The sequence below is a fragment of the Aythya marila genome, assembly GCF_965140915.1.
Source record: "Aythya marila genome assembly, chromosome: 25".
Lineage (NCBI taxonomy): Eukaryota > Metazoa > Chordata > Aves > Anseriformes > Anatidae > Aythya > Aythya marila.
Genome location: NC_139066.1, coordinates 4,618,470 through 4,639,953, shown reverse-complemented (window position 1 = coordinate 4,639,953; position 21,484 = coordinate 4,618,470). Strand labels below are relative to the sequence as shown.

The following is a 21,484-nucleotide window of genomic DNA, read 5'->3' as shown; positions in this document are numbered from 1 at the left end:
GCTCCGTTCGGCTCCCCCCCCCCCACTCCCGGGCCCGGCCGCGCGTTCGCTTCCGGGGTCAGAGGTAGCGGCGGGACCGGAAGCGGCTGAGCGCTGGGGGCTGCTTCCGGCGGGGCCTGGCCGCGGGCGGCTGCAGGTACGGGACGGGGGGGGGCCGGGGGGGGACAACGGGACCGGGACCGGGACCGGGGGGGGGACAACGGGACCGGGACCGGGACCGGGACCGGGAAGCGACCGAGGCCGGAGCGGAGCCGCCGCCGGTGCCGGTACCGGGCCCTCACCCACAGAACCCGCCGCTGGGGGCCGGGTCCCCGTGCTTGGCCCCCCCCGGTGTGAGCGGGGCCGCCCCGGGACCAGGCCTCACCCCCCCCACACCCCCTTCAACCACCCCCCGGTACCGGCTCCAGGCCTGGGTCCCCCCCCCCCCTCCCCCGGGGCCGTTTCACCCCCGGAGCCCCGCGCTGCTGCTGCTGCCCCCGGACACACACGGGGGGTCGGGGTCGGGGTCTGAGAGCCGGGAGGGGACGGGGCAGAGCCTGGGGGGGCTCCAAATATTCCCGTGAGAGGCCTTTGGCCTTCCCGGGGGGGGGGCAAACCCACGGCACCGACCCCCCCCCCCCGAAGAGCTTCAGGACCGGCGAGCTTCCAAAAAACCTTCAATTCCCACCCCCGAGCTGGGTTGGAACCCCAAAACCGTTGAATTTTGCTGGTTTCAGGAGCCGGGGACGTCCCCACCCCGTGAGGCAGCCTCGGATCGGGGCCGGGTGTCCCTGGGGGTGATCCTAAACCGCTCTGAAGTGCCGGGGAGGGTGGGGGGGGGCTGCCTAAGTGCAAAGCGCTGTCTGAGCGGGGAGGAGGCGGGGGGGGGCGGGCGGGAGGCCATCCATTATTCAGCGCCCGCAGATGTCCCGAGCTCCTCTCGCCTTGAGCCGGGCTCACGGTGCCTTATCCGAAGTGACACGGCCTCGGTGGGGCTTGGGGGGGGAGGTTGGTGAAGCCCCCCCCCGAGCTGCTCGCACAGAGCCCCGGGGTTGTGTTTTTTATGGGGTCGTTCACTCAGCAGCCCCCTCTGCCCCGCAAAGTGCCCGTTTCCCGCAGGTTTGGGCCCAAAAGGGATTTTTTTTTTTTCCTGGTTGCAGCCTTCTGGCTCCGAGTGAGGTGTGCTGCAGCCCCCCCCTCACCCCGCTCAGGTCCCAAAGGGAGTGGGGCCGCCTGAAAATGTGTCAGCCTTGACGCCCCGACTGCCCCCTGAGCAGCTCGGGGGCGAGACCGGGGCAAGCAGTGGCCACGTGGCCACCCCGGGGGGTTTTCCAGCCCCTGCTCACGCTCTGGAGCCCCTGATTTGACTCTCCCCGCACCCACAGCATGTCCAGGGGGGGTGCTGCAGGGTGGGGGTGTTGGTGGCTGATCCTTCTGCCCCAAAACAGCGCACGGGGAGGGATGGGGCTCTGCTGGTGCGGGGTGTGAGCTGTGCTCTGCCAGGGAGGCCCCTAAAAGCCTAAAAAAAACCTAAAAGCCTAAAAAAAACCTAAAAGCCAGCTGGATTCTGGTCTCCCAGGAGTGCTGTGAGAGAGGCAGCCTCTGGGTGCTGGGGACAAGCGCCTGGAGGGGGGGGCATCGCGTGCCCCCGCTCCCTTTCTGTGCTCTCAGCACGGATCCGGGTGCGAGGCCTCGCTGCAGCTCCCCCTGACCCCTCCTGTCCCCTCCTGTCCCCCCCCAGGTGACACCCCGGCCTCGCAGATGCGGCCCCGGCTGCCGTAGGACCCGAGCTGCTTGGGCCGAGGATGAGCAAGCCGCCGGAGCTGCAGCACGACCTGGAACGAAGCCTCCCCGCCATCGCCTCCATCAGCACCTCGCTGTCCCACAGCCAGGCCTTCTCCCCCTACGGTTTCTTCTCCCCGGAGAAGAGGAAAGCCATCTCGGACGTGAGGAGAACCTTCTGCCTCTTCGTCACCTTCGACCTGCTCTTCATCTCCTTGCTCTGGATCATCGAACTGAACGTAAGTGGGGGGGTAAAAAAAAAAAAACCGCCCGGAGCTTTTCCTCTCCTCCCATGCAGCCAGATCCTCACGGCTCCCTCTCCCCGGACCCGGGCCGAGGCTTTATAAGCTGCAGCCCTGCTCGTTTCCTGCACCCAGGCCCTGTTTTGGCTGCCCAGGGTGGTTAACACCATCCCGGGGCGGGCTTTGTGCTGTCCTGTAACAGATCCGGGGCCCGCAGGGTGGCCGAATTTCTCCCCTGCTCCCCTCCTTCGCCAAGCAGCTGCCGGCTCAGCTTGCTCTGCCCTGCAGGGGTGACGAGGAGGAGGAGGGGGGGGGGGTTGCAAACCTTCCTCTCCCCGCCCAGCTGCTGGGCACGGACAAAAAGGGCTTTGAGCTTTGGTCCCTGCCGCTAATCTCAGCCTCGGGACGCCCGAGGTGCTGCCCTCCTGCCTCAAAGGCGCCGCCGGGGTTTTGTCCTCCCGCCTTGGCTCGCCCGCTGCGGCGAACGAGGAAACCCAGTTGATTCCCAGTCGATTTTCCTTTCAGCCCCAGCAGGTCAAAGTCGCTCCCAGGGTTGGGGCCGTGCTTTTTTATTCTCTCCCGACCAGTCCCGATCAGTTGGGGCCGCGCGGGGCACTGGGTTTCGGGTTGCAGGCGCTGCTTGTCCTGCGAGATGAAGAGATAGACCCCGCCGCTCCCCGTGCCTGGCCTGCCTTTATCAGCTCCGTGTCCTGCGCTCGCTTAGCGACCCTTATCTCTCTCCTTCTTATCTCCTGTGGTGTCTGCACCTAACAGATCGCTCCAGCCAGCGGCTCCCTCGCCCCGTGGCCGCGGTGCCGAGCCCGCAGGGACCCCCGTGGCGTAGGAACAGCAGCTCGGGGCCGGCATTCCTGCCGTGCCGACGGTGCCCAGCACCCCTGGCGCGGACCCCAGCCCTCCTGCTGCTGTCCTCGGGGCTCGAGGAGCGGTGCTGGCCCCCAAATCCAAACCTGCAGCCCCGGGGAAATGCTCTGGCAGCGCGGTCGTCAGGGTGATGCCGAGCGTAGGTCTCGCAGGTAGCCATTAATGAGTGACTAACTGGTGATATTTGGGCCCCGAGCCGAGATGCTGCATATTTAAGGCTATTAGGAGGGCTGATTTGCCTAGTTATGAAGAGCAATGAGTTTATATCGTGACTAATGCTTTTTTTATCAAATGGTTTCCTTCGCTGCGAGATAAGCTGAGCAAATTGGCCCTCGTTAAATGTCTGCCTCCTGCAAACGGTGCTCTGCGAGCTCGCTGAGACAAAGAGGTGCCGCAAACAATTCTCCTCGCTGGCTCAGGGCAGCGGCGTGCGTTTAATCCTAAAACACCTCTCAGAAACCGTGACCCGAAGCCTTCGCTGGGCCCTTTTTTTTTTCCTCCTGGGAGCCTCCTGGGAGGAGGTTTTCAGCAGCAGCTCAGCGAAGCTGCCTGGCACGAGCCCTGTGGCCCCCCAGCCCCCAAATATTAAGCACCAGCCTGACCTAGAGGGACCACTTCCCGCCGGCTGCCTCGTCTGTCCTTGGACTGTCTGACAAGAGGGTGCCAGGGCTCCAGGCTGCCAAGAACTGGCCTGAGATCCACCAACTTGTTTCTCGCAGATCATCAAACAGCTGTCAGCGTGCACCGGCGTCCCGGCCAGCTGGGCTGCGTTCAAACCAATAGCCTAAAGGTGAAGCATTTGTTCCAGTTACCTGAGCCATCCGCTTCCTCGTAAACAGCCAGTCCAAGCTCCTGAGAGCAGGATTTATGGTGGCAGAAGCACCGAGGCTGGCGAGCCCCAGATTGTCTCGGGGTGAGGCAAGAGAGCTCTTCTCTGAGCTTTTTTTCCACGCCCGGGTTCGATACCAGCGGCCGTGGCTCGGCCTGTTTCGGATTTCCTCGTGCTTCTGTGCACCCGTGGCCCTCTCCTCCCGCTTCCCCCCGGCCCACGGGCTGTCCTGGGGGAACACTGAGGGTTTTTTTTTGCACAAAGAGGACGATCTGAGCTGAAATCCCACCTCGCAGGAGGGGTGCTGTGAGGGATGCTTTGGGCGTCTGGCTGTGGTCGATGGTGCTGAGCTCTTCCTGGAGCCGTTCACTTGCTCGGGGTTTCCCTTTGTAGAAAGCTCCCCCCCCAGAAGTGTTTCACGTCGCCGTGAGCCGCTCCAGCCCTGGCTCCCCTCGGCGTGAAGCAGAGGCTGAAATGTGCAGCATCCCCCCCGTGGCCCCGTGCCTGCTGCACAACCCGACCCCGTGCTAACCTCCGGGCACCTCTCGGCCTCCTTCTTCCTATCAGCATTTCCTTATCAGTGCTGTCTCGAGAGCTGTCTCGTTTCCTGTCTCCTCTGCAGACCAAGGATGGCATCGAGAAGAATTTGGAGAGCGAAATCATCGAGTACAATTTTAAGACCTCTTTCTTCGACATATTTGTGAGTGTCCCGGGGATAGCTCGGGGTGGGGCTGCAGCCTCCCAGCCCATCCCGTTGCACCTCTGACCCCATCTGGGTGGCGAGGCCCTCGGGGGGGCTGCCTGGGGGCTGCGTCCTCCCAGTGCCTGGCACAGGGACGAGGACTCTGGGACGCTGACTCGTCCTGATGGCGTTTTCTTTTAAAAGGTCTTGGCTTTCTTCCGATTTTTTGTGCTGCTGCTGGCCTACGCGGTCGTAAGGCTGCGCCACTGGTGGGTCATAGCGGTAAGAAGGCAGTTCCTGCTTTCCTGTTTTTGGTTTGTGCTCTCTGCCCGGGGCTTGCAGGGATCTGAGGTGGGTGATTTTATTTTCCAGGTCACGACGTTGGTCTCCAGCGCCTTCCTGATTGTGAAGGTCATCCTCTCCGAGGTTGGTTTCCTCGGGCTCACGGGGGGATTGCTTTGTGATTGCTGGCTGCTGCTGTTGGCCGTTTTTGTGTGAACTCCCTGTGGCTTTTGCTTTCTTCCACTCAGCTTCTGACCAAAGGGGCGTTCGGCTATTTGCTTCCTATCGTCTCGTTCGTCATTGCTTGGCTAGAGACCTGGTTCCTGGATTTTAAAGTCCTAACTCAGGAGGCGGAAGAGGAACGATGTGAGTATTTTGCTCTTCTCTGGTAGGAGCTGGCAGATCAGGCTACCAGGCCTGGGGTTTCTGCTGCTTTGGCAGCACCTTGACAGCTAGGACGTTCGTGGAGAAGTGATCTCCAGGCTGGCTGTGACGGTAAGTGCCTGACTCAGTTCTGTGATGGTATACAAGCCCCTTCAGGGGAAGAAAATACCAGATTATAAAAAGCATCTTTTAATTGAGAGGAGAAAACCATGCCAGATTCCCCAATGTCTGGGTACCGAAGCCAGACGTATTGGAAACAGAGCTCACCTCCGCATCAGTGAAAATGTTTTGAAACAGTGGGACAAATGCCAGGCGGACTCGGGGACTCTCCAGCTCCTGGTATCTGTCTGCAGATCCGGGCTGGAGACCTTCGGGGAGGAATGCTTCACTGGGAGATACATTACAGGGGTGCAGCGTGGGTTACGGTGTGGGAAATGTGACAGCTTCTTGTCGCTGAGGTCAGACTAAAATGAGACTGAGCTTTTCTGACCTAATGCCGTGCGAATTCCCGCGCGCGGCGGGGCACCTGTCACTTCCAAGGGTGCTTGGAACCGAGCGGGTGCTGGGTTTGGGGTGGTGCAGCTGCCCTCTTACAGCCAAAGGAGCTCGTCCTTCTCCCAGGCTTCTCTGACGAAAGAGGACTGGGAAGTGGCACGTAAACGAAGCGGTATTTGTCGAGCGAGGCTGGGTCAGAAATGCACCCAGTGACTGGAAAACACCAGAGGATGTTTGGGTCTTGCGAGGAGGCTTTAAGATGAAAAATGATCAAGTGTTTCATGCCTCTATTGGATTAGGCTCGGGTTCCAAATTGCTTCCAGGGGAAGCTCTTATTTAATTAGATGCTTAATCGCCTTTGGATTTGACAGGCAAAAGAGCCCATTGATCTCCACGCAGATAAAATGTCTCCAACAAAAGATGAGGCAATAGGAGCTGAAAGGCTCGTGGGCTGCCTGGTGGCAGCGCGAGCCGAGCAGCTGTGGCTGGGAGGCCGTCTGGGGAGGGCTGGGCTGGTGGCGGGGGGGGGACACAGGGCCCCCAACCCAGCCCCTTTGGGGCTGAAGCACGGGGCAGGGTGTGTGAGACCCCCTCTGGTCCCCAGGGTACCTGGCAGCCCAGGCTGCGGCCGCACGCGGGCCCCTGCTGTACCCCGGAGCCCTTTCGGACGGGCAGTTCTACTCCCCACCGGAGTCCTTCGCAGGTAACGTGTGCTCCTTGCCCCTCTCCCCTCTTTTTCTCCCCTCTCCCCTCCTCCTCTCCCAGCTCTGCCTCCTTAGCCCGGCCCTTGGCAGCGCCTCCAAGAGCTGACGCCGCAAATCCGGCCCCTTCTCCTTGCCCCGTGCCCGGGCAGTGCAGCCACGGCCCCATTGTCTCGGTGCCATCAGTGGCAGGGGGTGGTGCTCAGCCCCACGTGCCTGGCTTCAGCCCCGTGGGAAGCCAGAGAGTTTTGTGGGCTTGGGATTTAATGCTCGTAAGCCACGCTCGAAAAACATCGCCCTGGGGATGAGGGCGTGGGGACAAATCGCCACCAGGAGGCGAGGGGGCAGAGGTGACAGGGTGCCACTGCCCTGTGCCACTTCCCTGTGCCTCTGCCCACTGCCCTGTGCCACTGTCACTGCCCTGAGACCCCCCCAGCTCGGCAGGCTGTCTGCTGGAGCAGTTGTCCCGGTGTTGCTGACACCCATTTGGGGAGCAGAGCCACCCCTGGGTGGGGGGCAGGCCCCGGGCTGTGCTGACAGCGGGGATCAGAGGCTGTCTGCTCCACGGGAAGGTCAGGGGGAGGTCGTCCACGTGGCATCTTCGTTAGCTGTGTGTTAATTGCGTGCTTCCTCCTAGGGTCGGACAACGAGTCGGACGAGGAAGGTCTGGGGAGGAAGGCGTTGACAGCGCAGGTAACTCGAGCTGGACGCTCCTGTCCCTCCTTCCTGTCCCTCCTTTCACAGCCATTGCCCTGGGGGGGTGATTTTTGGCTCTGCCTCTCCCCGCTGGTCACACCCCAAGAGGGCATCGCCTTGGCCATCCTCACCAAGACCTAGACCACAGGGTGGTCCTGCAGCTCCCCGAGCTCTGCCTGGGCACCAGCCCCTGGGTGCTGCCCTCCCAGAGGTGCTGCTGCTGCTCAGCTCCCACAGGAGGAAGCTCTGAGCACCTCGCAGCCCTCGGCCTGCTGGAAGCCCTCGTGCTGAGGCAGGAGGCTCGCTGCTAGGCGCAGCTGGCGTGTGGATGCGAGCCAGGGCTGGGAGCATGACTTCAAGCTCCAAAACGAAGCCTCTGTGACCCAAATGAAGAGATTTCTGTGGTGTGGTGGTGGGAGGTTGCCCGCTTCCCCCTGCTAGCCCCGGGGGGTGGGTAGCCAGCCTTGCACGCACGCTTTGGGCTCTCTGCAAGCCCCACGAGTGAAAATATTCCCTTCTCTCCTAGGAGAAAGAATACGTCCGGCAAGGCAAAGAGGCGATGGAGGTTGTGGACCAAATCCTGGCGCAGGAGGAGAACTGGAAGTTCGAGAAAAACAATGCAAGTGTCCCCCCCCGCCCCGCTGCCCCGCAGCAAGCACGGCTGGCTTAGCAAAAACCAGAGGACAAACGAGGCTTCTGAAACCTCCTTGCGACACGAAAAATTAACAAGCGTTACAATTACCTGATTGAATTAGGAATCTATTCCAGTTCAGTTAAATGTAAAATCCCCTCTTATTTAATTAGACGTTTAATTGCCTTCCCGTTTGACAGGAGAGAGAGCCCGTCACTCCTCCCTCTCGGCGGCGGGCGGGCAGGGGCGGACAACTCACCTTTGGTAGGCAGGAGGAGCAGAAGCGTGCCGTGCCATGCCCAGGGCCCTGGCACTGCTGGTTTTGCTTTTTCTGGTGTTTTTAGGAGCGTGCTGGAGTCTGGGGAGGCTCCGGATGAGATGAGGTTGCCGTGAGCCAAGAGGGAGCAGGAGCGTGTGGGGCGCAGGCTGCTCCTGCTGGCCCACCCCGAGGCCGTGTGCCTGTCCCCTGCCCCAGGACAGGGACCTTGGGGGAGGCAGAGGGTAAAGCAGGGAGCCCTGCCCGTTCCCCCACCTTACGGGTTTATTCCCTGAGCTACAGCGGGGTTTGCTGGGGTATCTAGAGCTCCTTGCTCTGCCCAAAGCGTGGTGTGGAAGGTGCCCTGTCTCTGCCCCCTAAAACCAACCCCGCTTTCTGCTTGTGGGCTCCTGCCATGGCTGGGGTGAGAGTCCTGCAAACTGCAGTCTCATCTGGTGTTTAAAATTCCCCTGTCAAGTGATCCATTGTTTGATGCCAAACTAGCTGGGCAGATTGTTTTCTTTATCCAAAGGGGGATGGATTTAAATAGACTAATCAGAGTTTAACACAGGGCTAATGATGAAAGGTTATCATCTGTCCATCCCTAACCCCTCCAGGGAGTCTCTTCTCAGATGTAGGTAACAACAGCAGTGCTGGCAAACTAACCCCTTTCTCTTGCACTGGTGCTGGTAGCTTGCTACAAAGAGAATTTGACCTTGAAACGGAGTTTGCAGCCTGGCACGGGCTGGATTCTTTTTCTGTCTCATCACTGCTGCCTCTCTGGACGTTGTGTTGTTTATGGAAATTCGTGCACGGGCATCTGAAATGTGCTGGGTGTCGTTCCTGTCGTGGGGCTGGCTGCCTGGCCTGGCCTGGGGGAACGGGCACGGTTTGGGGTCAGGGATGGTCCCGCGTGGCACGGGAGCGGGCTGGATCCTGCTGCTGCAGCACGGTGCTCAGAGACCAGCAGGCTTTAGCTCGGGTAGAAGCAGTTAATTTTATTTTGCCAGCAGAAATGTAACTTCCTTGTTTCTTGCGCAGGACTTCGGTGACGTTGTTTACACTTTTGAAATACCTTTCCACGGCAAGACCTTTATCTTAAAGGTAAGGAACCTTCCCGTATCGCTCAGCCTGCATGGCACAGGCAAAAAGCCTGCTCTGCTTGGCATTGCAGCTCAGCTTTCACGCTCTCTCCTGGCCCTGGCAGGACAGGTCAGGCTGCAGAGCACTCTTTGAGACAGATGAACTGCTCTGCGCGCTCTAGGGAATCTCTCCAGGAAAACCCCTTGGCTGGCAGACAAACTCCCCGGCAAATAATGCCGGGCCCCAGTCTCCGCTGGTAGAAGTGGGAGCAGGTGACTGCGAGACTCGCTTCCAACCCCAGCATCTAGGACTAATCTGACCAAGGAGGCTAATTGCAACTAATTGCCAGCAAGACCAGGGCTGAGCGTGCGTCTGCTGCTGCCTGGCATCGAGCAGAGCCGCGCGGAAGTGCCGTGCTCCGTGCCCTCTCGCTGGAGTGGCTTGGCTGTAAACCACGCTTTAATGAAGCATCGGTGCTGCGGTGGCTTTTCTTTGTTCCAGTGCATATGTTGCCTTGCTGGCAGGAGCCGCCGGCCGAGCGGCTCTGTGTGCACGAGGAAAAGCTGCACGGGCTCTGCGGCGTTCACCATTTGCCTCTGAAGATCCCCCCCCCAGTCCCACAGGGACGCGGGGAAAGGACTGTTGTCCGTGCTAGAGCTCGGAGCAGCTTTTTGGGGACTTGGGGAAGCGATTGCACCTGCAGCAGAATCGCTGCTGAGGCAGGGTGAGGGTGGAGGAGCCGGCCCGGGTCAGCCCCGAGGTCCGTGTGTGGCACAGACAGATATTTGCCCTCCCGCAGACCCCAGCAGGCAGCAGCTCAGCGACTGCAGTTCCCCGGGGTCTGATCCGTCCTCTGTCTCCTCGTGTGCCCTGCAGGCCCCTGGGAACGAGAGCGCTGCGGCAGCGGGGTCACAGCCTCAGCTCTGCAGCCTCGCCGCTGCCCTGCTGCTCGGTCCCTGTTGTTCTTTGTGATCTGCCCCGTGTTCCTCAGAAATCATCTTACCCGGGGGGAGCGGGGGACTGGCTAACTGCTCTGGCTCCGTGTCCTCAGGCTTTCCTGCAGTGCTCTGCTGAAACAGTTTACCAGGAGGTTATTCTCCAGCCCGAGAAGATGATCCTGTGGAACAGAACAGTGGCAGCTTGCCAGGTGAGCGTGCCGGACAAAGATGGCTTAATCACAGGAGCTCCTTGGAGCGGAGAGCTGGAGCTTCCCAGCCCCGCACCGGCTGTCGGCGCTGCCCAGGCCCTAGTGGAGCTTAGCTGGATCAGAGTCGCTGAGGCGTTAAATCTCCGCCGCTCATCCGTACGATCCGAATGCTCTGCGGCAGCCAGCTGCGTGGCGCTGCCCGTCCAAAAGCCCACGAAGTGGGCAGGGAGCTGGGCCAGCGGCCGAGCCAAGCCGGCTTCTGCTCGCCGCGGCGGTGATCCGAAGGCAACGCCTGTGCCCCCCCCCCCCCCCAAAGGGGCAGAGGGGCAGCCCCGGGCCAGCAGAGGAACCTCTGCGTGCGCTGCCAACCAGCTCGGCCCCGGCCCCGAGCCTCCCATCAGCTGCCAAAGGCGCTGGCTTCGAGTCCCGGTGCTGTTCTGAGGAGGGGCCGCATCGCCCAGCTGTTGGCACCTGCAGGCGCAATCTGAGGAAATCCTTTTTTTTTTTTTTTCTTTTTTCTTCTTCCAGATCTTGCAGCGGGTTGAAGACAACACGATCGTTTCGTACGACGTAGCAGCTGGGGCCGCAGGCGGTGTCGTTTCCCCCAGGTCAGTTTGTCCTGCTGTCTGCGCTGTGCTCAGCCCCCCCCCCCCCAAACACCTTCCTGAGATACAGAGGGAAGCTTCCGACCGCGGCGAGAGCGCTCGGCTCCAGCCCTGTCACTGTGTGCTGGCTGGGAGCTCCTTGGCATCCCCAGAGCAGGGCTGGGTTCTGCTCCCAAAGGCAGGGAGCCCCTGAAGTCTCCTCCAGCCGTTTCTGGCAGGAGGCTCAGAGCCCAGATCTGTCCCAGGCAGGCAGTCAGCCTGTCTCCCTGCGAACGGTGCTGGCCGTGCCGTGTCCATATGCTGCCGTCCCTTTGCCACAGCCTTTCCCGGCAGTCCCAGGGCTGGGATCTGCTCCCCTCCGAGCCCCCTGCGCATCCCAAAACCGTCTCTGCCCTTCCTTTGCGCAGGGATTTCGTGAACGTGCGTCGGATCGAGAGAAGAAGAGACAGGTACATTTCCTCAGGGATGTCGACCACGCACAGCCTGAAGCCCCCGCTCTCCAAATATGTCAGGTGAGAGGCAGATCCTGTTATCTGAGCTGCTCTCTGACACACGCGCCTCGCTTAAGCTTAGGGCAAAGAGCCACTTAAATGAAAACCCTGCTGTCTTTCTGGCACCGCTTTCAGGAAACTAATCTATTTGTGGAACTGAACCTTGCTTCCCTTGTTCTTCTGCCTTTGTTCAAGAAACTCTCCGTGCTGCCGAGCGCTGCTCGGGCGTTTCCCAGCTCTCTGCTCCCTCCACTCTGGGGAGTGGAGGTGCCGACCAGTACGAGCACAAACCCCAACCCGCCCCGCATCCTGTTTACGTAACACTTAATTCCCAAACAGGGCCAGCTGCCACTTCTGAGGGGCAGTAAACAGCTGACCGTGCCTTTCCTTCAGCCTCTCGGATGCCTTTTGCTGCTCGTAAGCCGGCTGCTTACAGATTTTAGAGGCTGCAGGCGCCGAGAGGTGGTCCCGTGGGTGAGCCGAGCTGCGTCAGGATGGACGGGCTCCCAGGGTGTCAGCGGCTCTCTGGCCTCTCCCCTTCCGAAGGGAAGGTTTCGCACGGCCGGGGCTGGATCTCTGCGGGGCTGCTCTCATCAAACAAGGGCTCCTTGTTACTGCCTGCGCCTGTGCCTGGGGCCCAGCTGTGCCACTTCACGCGCTGACTTTGTTTTTCCTAATAATCTGGTTAAAGTAATTGACATTTTAACTCAGAGCCGTTATAGCTGCCTCAGTCTATTTAAGAGCCGGGGATCTTCGGGGCCTAGAAAAATCTTTTAACGAATGCGCGCAGCAAAAATAGCGTGTGTTCCTGAGCAGAGAAGGGAAATCTGGATCTGGGCTGTGTGTGTAAGCACGGCTCTCCTCGCTGAGACGCTCAGATGGTGCGAGGAAGGATCTGGGGGCTGTAGTGACGAGGCTGTCTGCGCCGAGCCTGTCCTGACCCAGCACGGTCTCCCCGAGTGCTCGGCTTCCCTGGGACCTGCTCGTTGGCTCCCATTTCTGCCGGGTCTGTGCCTCTGAAACCTCCCCGCGGCGCGGTGCCGGCGTCGGCGGGGCTGGCACGGTTCGGAGGCAGAGGCTGCTCCTCAGCCTGCAGCCCTGCAGCAGCCCTGGCACCGCCGCTGCCAAGGCACCTGTGGGAAACCTGCCTCGTGGTGTTTGCTCGGGAGCCTGCAGCCAAGCCGGAGCCCTTCCCGGGCACTCTGCACATCTGCTCCCACCCCGTGGGGCTCCCCCTCCTCGCCGCCAGGCCAGGGTGTGCCGAAGCAGGAGCCAGGGTCGGTGCCACGCACCCGGCGTGCCAGGGAGAGCAGCTCCTCAGCCTCCCCCAGCCTGACTGGGTGCTGCCGTCCTTGTTTCCCTTGCAGGGGTGAGAACGGGCCGGGAGGATTCATCGTGCTGAAGTGCCCCAGCAACCCCAGGGTCTGCACTTTCATCTGGATTCTAAACACGGACCTGAAGGTAAAGCCAAATTCTTTGCTGACGGGCGAGCGCTGTGGCTGTGTTCCCTCCCCAGCAGGGACACCAGCACCTTCAGCAGCCCCTGCACGCTGCAGGATGCCTGCTGGGGACCCTGCAGGGGCTGCTGTCCTGCTGCAAGCCTCTCCTGGGTGCAGATTCAGCTGCCTCACCAAGGGCTGCCCTAAGGGGACCTGAGTTTTGCAGGCAGAGGCTGTGCACCCTCTTTTCTCCCTGAATTTCCCCCGCTGTAGGGCTGGGAAACCCTTCCTTACCCAGCCGAGATCTTGGCTACGGGTTTCACCTCTCCGTGAAGAGGTGATTTTATCCTTAGGGGACAGAAATAGTTGGGCACGTCAAGTGCTGGCTGCCTGCTGCTCTCTGGACCCCGCTGAAGGGCTGAATCACTCTCTGCTGCGTGCCCTGCTCCCAAAACCTCGGCACAAACACAGACCCGGGGGGCTGTGCCTGCATGAAGGGAGTGGTGCTTGGGCCCTAGGCCGTGCCCCAGCTCCGGAGCTCTTTTTGGGGAGCCCTCACTGGTGGCCCAGACAAAGGCAGCGTGCAGGGAGCCGGGCTGGGTGCATTGGGGGGGGGGGGGAGCTGCTCTGTTTTCTTCCTCCGCTGCTGAATCGAGCCGAGGTTGACGTGGAAACGGCGCTGCAGCAGCGAGCACAAAGGCTCCATTCATCAGCGCTCTGCTGCAAAGCTGCGGCCCCCTCCCCTCCCACGGCCCTCCCTTCCCACCAAGCAGCTCAGGCGCCCTGCTCCTGCCGAAATTCTCTGCCAGGGCTCTGCAGAAGCTCTCCCCTTCGGCAGCTCCTCGCCCGGGAAGCGACGGCGGGGACGAGCCCAGCGCCGCCCGCACCCCAACCCCGCTGCCCCCCGGTGCTGTTTGGCACGGGGCCGGGGCCGGAGGTGTTTTTCCATCACTGATCTGGCTCCCGTGCCTCTTCTTCCCCTCTGTAAGAGGCTGTTTTGGGGAAAAACAGCCCCGTTGGGTGTGCGACGTGGGGCTGGGCAAGGAGAGAGCCGTTCCCAAGCCGGGGAGCCCTCGCCCAGTGCCTGCCTGCTGCTGGAAGAGGCCGTGCCGGCCGAGTTCTTAATTCACGGCCCCTCGACTGCTTCCACCACCTTCCTGAAGGGCTCTGCTGCTGCCCAGACCCCTCGGCCTGTGCTGCCTTGGTATTTCCTTCGGCCCCGGCGCAGTATTTATAGCTCATGGCTCATCCCTTCCTGCAGCGAAGGGCAAGGGTTGCGCACGTGTGTGTGTTTGTGGCAGGGCTGAAATGGGCCCCGAGCTTGCAGGGGGCTGCAGCAAGCCCCCCCATGTGCACAACATCCCCGGGGCTCCTCTTGCTCCCGTCCCGTGCCCTGGGCAGGGGCCGTGCCCCCCCTCTCTCCATCCCTGCCAGCCCCAGCGGCGCTCCCAGCCCTGCTGCTGCTGCTGCCTGCCCCCGCAGAGCCCGGCCTTGCTTTTTTTTTTTTTTTTTTTTTTTTTTTTTTTTTTTGTGCATCTCACATCACGGAGCAGGGGCCGAGGCGGCTGGGGTTGAGTCGTGCCGGGGCTTTTTTAGACAACTCAAACCTCGTTTCAGTGCCTCCCCCGGAGAAAACTCCTCGAGAGCAGCAGCAGCTCCCCGCTGCAGCACCGGGTTCAGGGAGCAAAACCCGGGTAGCCCCGAGCAGGAGCTCGGGGTGGGTTTGGGGAGGATTTCACCTCCCTGAGGGGGCCGTTTTGCCCGTGCTGCTGCTGTTCTCCCTGACGTGCTGTTCCTTTGCCTTTCCTCGCAGGGTCGCCTGCCCCGGTACCTCATCCACCAGAGCCTGGCGGCCACCATGTTCGAGTTTGCCTTCCACCTCCGCCAGCGGGTCAGCGAGCTGTCTGGCAAGCCCTGAGCACCACAACACAGCCCGGGGGGGGTCTTCGGGCAGGGGGGGCTGCCCCACACTGACCTCGTCAAGGGCTCGGCTCCTTCCTGGCCGAGCAGAGCCCTGAAACCCCCCCCGGCATGTGCCAAACCCCTGCCCCCCTCTCTCTGTGTGGCTGGGCTTGGCCCTGCTCTGAGTCCAGCCTTGCCCCCCCTCCCCACACAAGGGGTCTGGGGGCTCGTTGGGACCCCCCCAGGTTCCCCTCCTGGTACCCTGGGGTAAGGGGAAGGGAGGGGAAAGCTGTTGGGGGGGGTGATGACACGTCTGTCCCCGTCACTGTCCCGACACAGCCACCTTCCAGGCTGTGCCCTTCGCACACGGGGACAAAACGCAGCCCCCCCAGGCCCTTCACCCCTTGGGGGGGGGGGGGTGACGACACACTGTTGGCTGGGGACATTTTGGGACCCCGGGGCTGTCCCGTGGTGCTGCCCCGCTTCTCTGGGGTCCCGCCTGAGCTCGTGTTTCCCCCCCCTCATCCCGTAGCTCTGCAGGGAACGAACGTTTCTGAGATTTTTCATCCTTCCTGGGTGTGTGTGTGTGGAGGGGGGGGGGGGGGATGCGGGGGCGAACGCGGCTCCCTTCTACCTGTGCTGGGCTATAAAGGGAAGCTGCAACGAGCCGCCCGCACGCGGGGGCACGCGCCGGCAGCGCTGCGGCACGGGGGCGAGCGCCCACGGCAGCCCCCACGTGGGCAGAACCATGGGGGCTCTGCTCCCTTCCCACCCACCCCCCCCTCCTCTCCTCCACGGCACCGTCCTGGGGTCCTTGGGGGGTCCCTGGGGTCTCGTGGCCCCTTCCCGTGCCGGGGAGGGGAGGGGGGGCCCGGCAGCTGTGGAAATAAAGAGCCTTGCACTATTTGCAGCCCGCTGCCTTCCACGTGCCCTTTGTAACCCGAGCGAAGAAAAGCAGGGACCAGCGCCTGGTGGGGTTGGGGGGGGCAACAGACCCAAGCTGCCCCCCCCCCAGGCTCAAAGGATCAACCCCGGCTGCTGGCTGTGGGGTCACCGTCCCCTGTTGTGCTCCAGGGGTCGGGGGCAGAGCCCGGTGTCCTCAAGGCCCGGCCAGGCGAGCTCAGCCCCGCTGGCACCCTGCGAGCACCCGTCTGTCCGCAGCCCCCATCTGTCGGCCCTACAAATAGCCCGCCGGGGGGGCCCCCGTGGCCAGCACCCCGCTGCCAGCTCGCAGTGGGGGGGGACACGCACGGGGATGGGACCTCGGCGGCCCTTCGAGGGCAGCAATGGGGCCGGCACTGCCATGGGATGGGTGCTGTGGGGTGGTGTGGGGTGGTGTGGGGTGGCACGGCCACGGTACGGGCAGCAGCCCCCCCAAAAAGCCACTGCCACCCTCTTTTTTTGCTGGTCCCGGGGGCCGGTGCCAGCGCCGCAGCGGGCAGGGAAAGGCCAAGCGTGCCCTGGGCTGAGGCCAGGGGGGGGCCTCACGGTGCCGGGGAGGGGGGGGGCTGTCCCCACGTGTCCCCACACCCCACGGGGACACAACCCGGGGCAGGGGCTGCCACGGCGGGGGCTGACCCTACAGGAGCGACCCCGGGCGCACGGGGCTGAGCGTGGCTGGATGCACACGAGGTGACGCATGTGTCCCCAGTGCCACCCCCCTGGAGAGCTGGGGGGGGGGGGCTCTTGGCACCCTGTGGTCCCCGCGGTGCCAGTGACACGTCCCAAAATAGCCTCCCGGGGGCCATATAAGCGGGGCCGGCAGGCACGGGGCAGCAGAAGCCGGATCCTGGGGCGCGTTGTAGTTGCCCCCCGGGGGTGTCGCGGGGATGTGGGGGCCCAGCACGGTGGTGCGCAGCGGGGGGCTGCTGTCGGGCGCCCGCCTGGGTTGTAGGGTGAAGGAGGAGGATGTGGGGCGCCGCGAGACCTTCAGCGCCGAGTGGCTGGACCTGGAGCTCAGCACCCGGCCCGAGGAGGGGTGAGCGGCACCCACGGGCTGTGAGGGGGGGTGCAGGAGGGATTGGGGGGGGTCCCAATAGGGTTGCCAGGGGCTCCGAGGGTCTTTGGGGGAGCCAGGGAGGTGGGGGGTGTCCAAGGGTCCCTGTGGGATTCAGAGGGTGTTGGGGATTCCTGTGGGGAGAGGGGGGTCCCCGTGGGGTTGGGGGAGGCTGCGCGGCCACACGGGGACGTGGGGGGCTCTGGGGGTCCCTGTGGGGTGGGGGAGGCTGTTGGAGGGGGGGGGGGCGTGTGGGACAGGGGGGGCTCCGGGTGCTGCAGTGCGGGTTGTAGGGTCCTGGGGGGGGGTTCCCATGGGGTTGGGCAGGACCTGGGGGCGCAGGGTGGGGGTCTCCAGGGGTCCCCATGGGGTTGGAGATGCCGTGGGTGAGGGGGGGGGGTCACCAAAGTACCCGCGGGGACTTGGGGCTCTCCACGCGTCCCCATGCCCCTGGGTGGTCCCAAGGGGGCTCAGGATGGTCTGGGGGGGGTGGAGAGGGGAGCAAGAGGGGATCTCCGGGGTTGCTTATGGGGTGGGGGAGCGATGGAGACCCCCCCAACGAGCGCCTCGTGCCCAGGTGGTGCCGGCGGGAGGCGGACGAGCGGCGCCGCGAGACGCTGGAGCAGCGCGGGGAGACGCGGGTGCTGGAGCAGCGCTCGCCCTGGGGGGTGCTGCGTTTCGGGGTCCTGGGGCAACCTCTGGCCCAGCACCTCCTGCCCTACGCCCGCACCCTGCCCCTGCCCCTTTTCGCCCCCCCGGACCTCCGCGGCGCCAAGGCCGGCGTCCCCCGCACCCTGTCCCGTTCCCTCTCCCACGAGGCTCAGAGGGGCTGAAGGCGACGGCGGCCGTGGGTGGGGGGCTCAGGGTTGAGGGTGGGGGGGGGCGACGGTGGCGGCGGCGGGGTCCTGAGGCTCTCTGTGCACGCCGCGGCCCCCGGGGGGAGGAAGAAGAAGAGGAGGAGGGTGGGGGGACGTGGGGGTGGGCGCCCACCCCGCGGAGGGTGGCGGTGGCCGGTGGGGACGGGGTGGCCGCGGCTCGGGGTGGCGCCGGGCGCGGGGGCGACTCGGTTTCCCTGGCAGGAGGAGGGGGTGTGAGGATGGGGAGCGCTGAGCCCCCCCCCCCCCCGAACCCCAACCCCAACCCCGAGCCTTCAGAGGGGCTGGGGGGGGGGCGCGGTGGGGGTTTTTGTGTGGGTTTGTACCAATTTGACGTTCTTTGTACTGCAATAAAGTGTCCGGCCTGGGCCTGCAGCTCCAGCAGCAGTGGTTTGTTGTTGTTTTTTTTTTTGGGGGGGGGTGGGAGAATACCAGGACCTGCCCCCCCCCCCCCCCGACCTATCTCAGCTCCCCCCCATCTGCCCTCCACCCCTGGACCCAAGAGAGGGACCCTTGAGGGGGGGGGGATTGGGGAAACTGAGGCACGGCCCATTGGAGGCTATGGAGGATGGGGGGGGGGGCAGATCCCTGCTTATATAACTGCCCCCCCCCCCCTACTTTTTGCCTGCCCAGCCCCTGGCAGGGTCCAGGACGACCTCGGTGCCAGTGCCCAGATTAGCTGTTCCCTCCTGGCTGGATCCCGCTGTCCCTGGGCCACCGCCAGCCCCTGTCCCATCCCCGTCCCCCATCCCTGTCCCCATCCCCATTCCCTTCCCATCCCCATCCCCGTCCCCTTCCCGTCCCCATCCCTGTCCCCATCCTCATCCTGTCCCCATCCCCATCCCTCCCCTCCCGCTCCTGCCCCTGGGACTTCAGCGCCTTTCCCCCCTTTCCTCCCCCATCCCCATAAGCAGCTCCCATCCTGTCCCCAGTCCCAGGGTGCTGGGCGCACTGGGAGCACTGGGAGCACTGGGAGCAGGACTGGTGGTGCCGGATCCTGCCAGGGGCTGGGCTCATCGGTAACAAGGGAGCACCCAGACAGACCCCAGCCCCATTTCCAGCCCCATTTCCATCCCCATCCCCACCCCAACCCTATCCCCATCCCCACGGGGCACGCCTGAAGCCAGGCCAGCACCCTTGGGTGCTGCAGGGGGGGGTATCATACCCCCACCACCATTCTGGGCCACCCTTCCTGGCTGGAAACCATCTCCAGAGGCTGCAGCAGGACTCCAGCCCCCAGCCTCCCCCCCCCCCATACACACCAAGCTCCGGGGAGGGGGGGGACACAGCAGGGCCGGATCCTGCCCCGGGCGCTGACGCTAACCTGGTTATCCGCGATGGACGGCCGCAATCAGCGCCGTGCCCGGCACAGCCATAACTCACCGTGTGTGTGTCCCCCCCCCTTGGCCTTAATGTGTCCCCCCCCCGCCACCTTACCGGGGTTATAAAGCGAATCCGGGCTCGGCAGCCCCCGCAGCCCCCGCCATGAGCAGCCTGGCCGCCGTCCGGGAGGGCTACGAGCGCTTCGACCCCCGCGCCTACCTGCAGAATAACTACGTGCCCCCCCGCGCCGATTTCTCCTCCGAGGACTGCGTGGTGCCCTGGAAGCTGCGATGCTTGGCCGAGACCTTTGCCAGCGGTGAGAGGGGTGCTGGGGGGGGAGGGGGGGGTCTTGGGGGTCTCCCCAACCTTGGAGAGGAGCGGGGAAACTGAGGCACGGGGCGTGAGGGGGCACCCAGCACCCTGCCACCCCCCCCACACACCGCTCTCCCCTGGTTTTTTCCCCCGTGCCCGGCTCCCCCAGCTCCACGTCCCCAAATCCCTGACCCGCTGTGGGACCCCCCCCCCAATTTGTGCACCCCAATCCCAGGTGAGATCCGCGGGCGCACGCTCATCGACGTGGGCTCGGGTCCCACCATCTACCAGCTGCTGAGCGCCTGCGACCACTTCGAGGAGATCGTGGCCACCGATTACCTGGCGGTGAACCGGGAGGAGCTGCAGCGCTGGGCGCGGGGCGAGCCCGGCACCTTCGACTGGAGCCCCTTCATCCAGCACGTCTGCAAGATCGAGGGGCGCGGGTAGGGGGGGGCAGGGGGCAAATAGGGGGACGTGGGGACCCCTCCCCAGGGTGGGTGGACTGGGTTGGGTCACAGCTGCGTGTCTTCACTCTGCCCAAATAATGTGCCCAGATCCCTGAAGGATCCCACCCCAAATCCCCACGGGATCCCAGCCCCTTGTCCCTGTGGGACCCCAGCCCCTTGGCCCCGTGGACTCTGAGCTGATCCCCACTGGGATCACGTCCCCACACCCCAGAGCACGATGTGCTGATCCCTGCAGGATCCCCTCCAAACATCCCCAGGGGATCCTGCCCCCCCCGTCCCTCCTGATGCTGGGCTGAGCCCCCCCAGGATCCCATCACCGTGGCCAGGCTGATCCCTGCAGGACCTCAGCCCCCTGCCCCCATTAATGTTGGACTGAACCCCATGGGACCCTGTCCCAGTGTCCCCACTGATGCTAGGATGAACCCCACAGGACCCTGTCCCTGTGTCCCCATCGACATCATGCTGATCCCTGCAGGACCCCAGCCCCATGTCCCCATTGACACTGGACTGAACCCCGCGGGACCCTGTCCCTGTGTCCCCATCGATGCCAGGCTGATCCCTAGAGGACCCCATCCCCGTGTCCCCAAAGCCCCTGGACTGACCCCTGCAGGACCCCATCCCCGTGTCCCCATTGATGCCAGGCTGATCCCTAGAGGACCCCATCCCCCTGTCCCCATTAATGCCGGGCTGAACCCCGCAGCACCCTGTCCCCGTACCCCCATCAACACCACGCCGACCCCCACGGGACCCCATCCCCGCGTCCCCACTGACACCAACCCACCCCCCGCAGGACCCCATCCCCATCCCCACCCCACTCTAACCCCCAACCCCATCCCTACAGCGAACCCTGGCAGGAGAAGGAACGCCGTTTGCGGGGCCGCCTTCGACGCATCCTCCCCATCGACGTGCACCGCCCGGACCCGCTGGGGTCCCCGCTGCGCCCCCCGGCCGACGCGCTGCTCTCGGCCTTCTGCCTGGAGGCCGTCAGCCCCGACCGAGCCACCTTCGCCCGGGCTCTTGGGCACGTGGGGTCCCTCCTGCGCCCGGGGGGCCACGCGGTGCTGCTGGGGGCCCTGGGCGAATCCTTCTACCTGGCGGGGGCCGCTCGGCTGCCCGTGGTGCCGCTGGCCGAGGACGACGTCCGCGGGGCGCTGGCCGGGGCCGGCTTCGTCCTGCGCCGCTTCTGCTCCTACGCCATGCCCCCCGCCCTGCGCACCGGCGTGGACGACGTGGACGGCGTCTTCTTCGCCCACGCGCAGAAGCCGATGGAGGCCTGAGGTCCCCGTCCCCCGTCCGTCCCCCCCCCGGTCTTGTTTCCCCCCCGCCTCGAAGTCAGTTTGCGCCCCTTTGGCCCCCAGAAGTTAAATTTTGCGCCCCCGAAAGTTAATTTTTGTGCCCCCCGAAGTTAATTTTTGCACACCCAAAAGTTGAATTTTGCATCCCCAAAATTTGAATTTTGCGCCCCCAAAAGTTGAATTTTGCGCCCCCGAGAGTCAAATTTTGCACCCCAAAAGTCAAATTTTGCACCCTAAAAGTTAAATTTTGCACCCCCAAAAGTTAATTTTTGTGCCCCCAGAAGTTAAATTTTGCACCCCTACAAGTCAAATTTTGTGCACCCAAAAGTTAAATTTTGGCATCCCCAAAAGTCGAATTTTGCACCCCTAAAAGTTAAATTTTACACCCTTAAAAGTTAAATTTTGTGCCCCCAAAAGTTGAATTTTATGCCCCCAAAAGTCAGATTTTGCACCCCTACAAGTTAAATTTTGCGCCCCCAAAGTTAAATTTTGCACCCCCAAAAGTTAAATTTTGCCCCCCCCCCCCATTTTTGATGTCCTGTGTCCGTAATAAAGGCTGAGCTGCACGGCTTGGGGAGAGCTGGGGGGGCTCAGGGGGGGGATTTGGGGGGGGTGCGGGGGGGTTGGTGCACAGCAAGGGGTTGGGGGGCACAAGGAGGTGATGTGGGGGGGTGGGCAGGGGGCTCACAGGCACGGGGGGGGGGGCAG

At 63.5% G+C, this 21,484-nt stretch overlaps 4 protein-coding genes across 4 annotated transcripts in view; all 4 read left to right on the top strand.

Annotated features, from left to right (window-relative positions):
• PPP1R1B (protein phosphatase 1 regulatory inhibitor subunit 1B) overlaps positions 1 to 1,761 on the top strand; it is a gene marked incomplete at its 3' end in the record, with an annotated part of 6,833 nt that extends 5,072 nt beyond the window's left edge. The window contains exon 8 of the mRNA XM_082778995.1: positions 1,721 to 1,761. Within this exon, the coding sequence (XP_082635121.1) occupies positions 1,721 to 1,761 (41 nt within the window). The remainder of the gene's footprint in view (positions 1 to 1,720) is intronic.
• On the top strand, positions 36 to 14,927 carry STARD3 (StAR related lipid transfer domain containing 3). Its single transcript, XM_082778940.1, has 15 exons — positions 36 to 136; positions 1,721 to 2,000; positions 4,337 to 4,414; positions 4,601 to 4,678; positions 4,769 to 4,822; positions 4,927 to 5,044; positions 6,162 to 6,260; positions 6,896 to 6,951; positions 7,481 to 7,573; positions 8,883 to 8,945; positions 9,976 to 10,071; positions 10,600 to 10,679; positions 11,084 to 11,188; positions 12,535 to 12,628; positions 14,420 to 14,927. The coding sequence occupies exons 2-15, from the start codon at positions 1,785 to 1,787 to the stop codon at positions 14,522 to 14,524; spliced, it is 1,335 nt and encodes a 444-aa protein (XP_082635066.1). The 5' UTR covers positions 36 to 136; positions 1,721 to 1,784; the 3' UTR covers positions 14,525 to 14,927.
• A 1,352-nt stretch (positions 14,928 to 16,279) lies between these two features.
• On the top strand, positions 16,280 to 17,766 carry TCAP (titin-cap). Its single transcript, XM_082779261.1, has 2 exons — positions 16,280 to 16,486; positions 17,082 to 17,766. Exons 1-2 carry the CDS (start codon positions 16,338 to 16,340, stop codon positions 17,335 to 17,337), a joined length of 405 nt encoding a protein of 134 aa, XP_082635387.1. The 5' UTR covers positions 16,280 to 16,337; the 3' UTR covers positions 17,338 to 17,766.
• A 1,080-nt stretch (positions 17,767 to 18,846) lies between these two features.
• On the top strand, positions 18,847 to 20,801 carry PNMT (phenylethanolamine N-methyltransferase). The gene is made up of 3 exons (XM_082779231.1): positions 18,847 to 19,018; positions 19,250 to 19,457; positions 20,323 to 20,801. The coding sequence occupies exons 1-3, from the start codon at positions 18,865 to 18,867 to the stop codon at positions 20,756 to 20,758; spliced, it is 798 nt and encodes a 265-aa protein (XP_082635357.1). The 5' UTR covers positions 18,847 to 18,864; the 3' UTR covers positions 20,759 to 20,801.
• Positions 20,802 to 21,484: the final 683 nt, after the last annotated feature.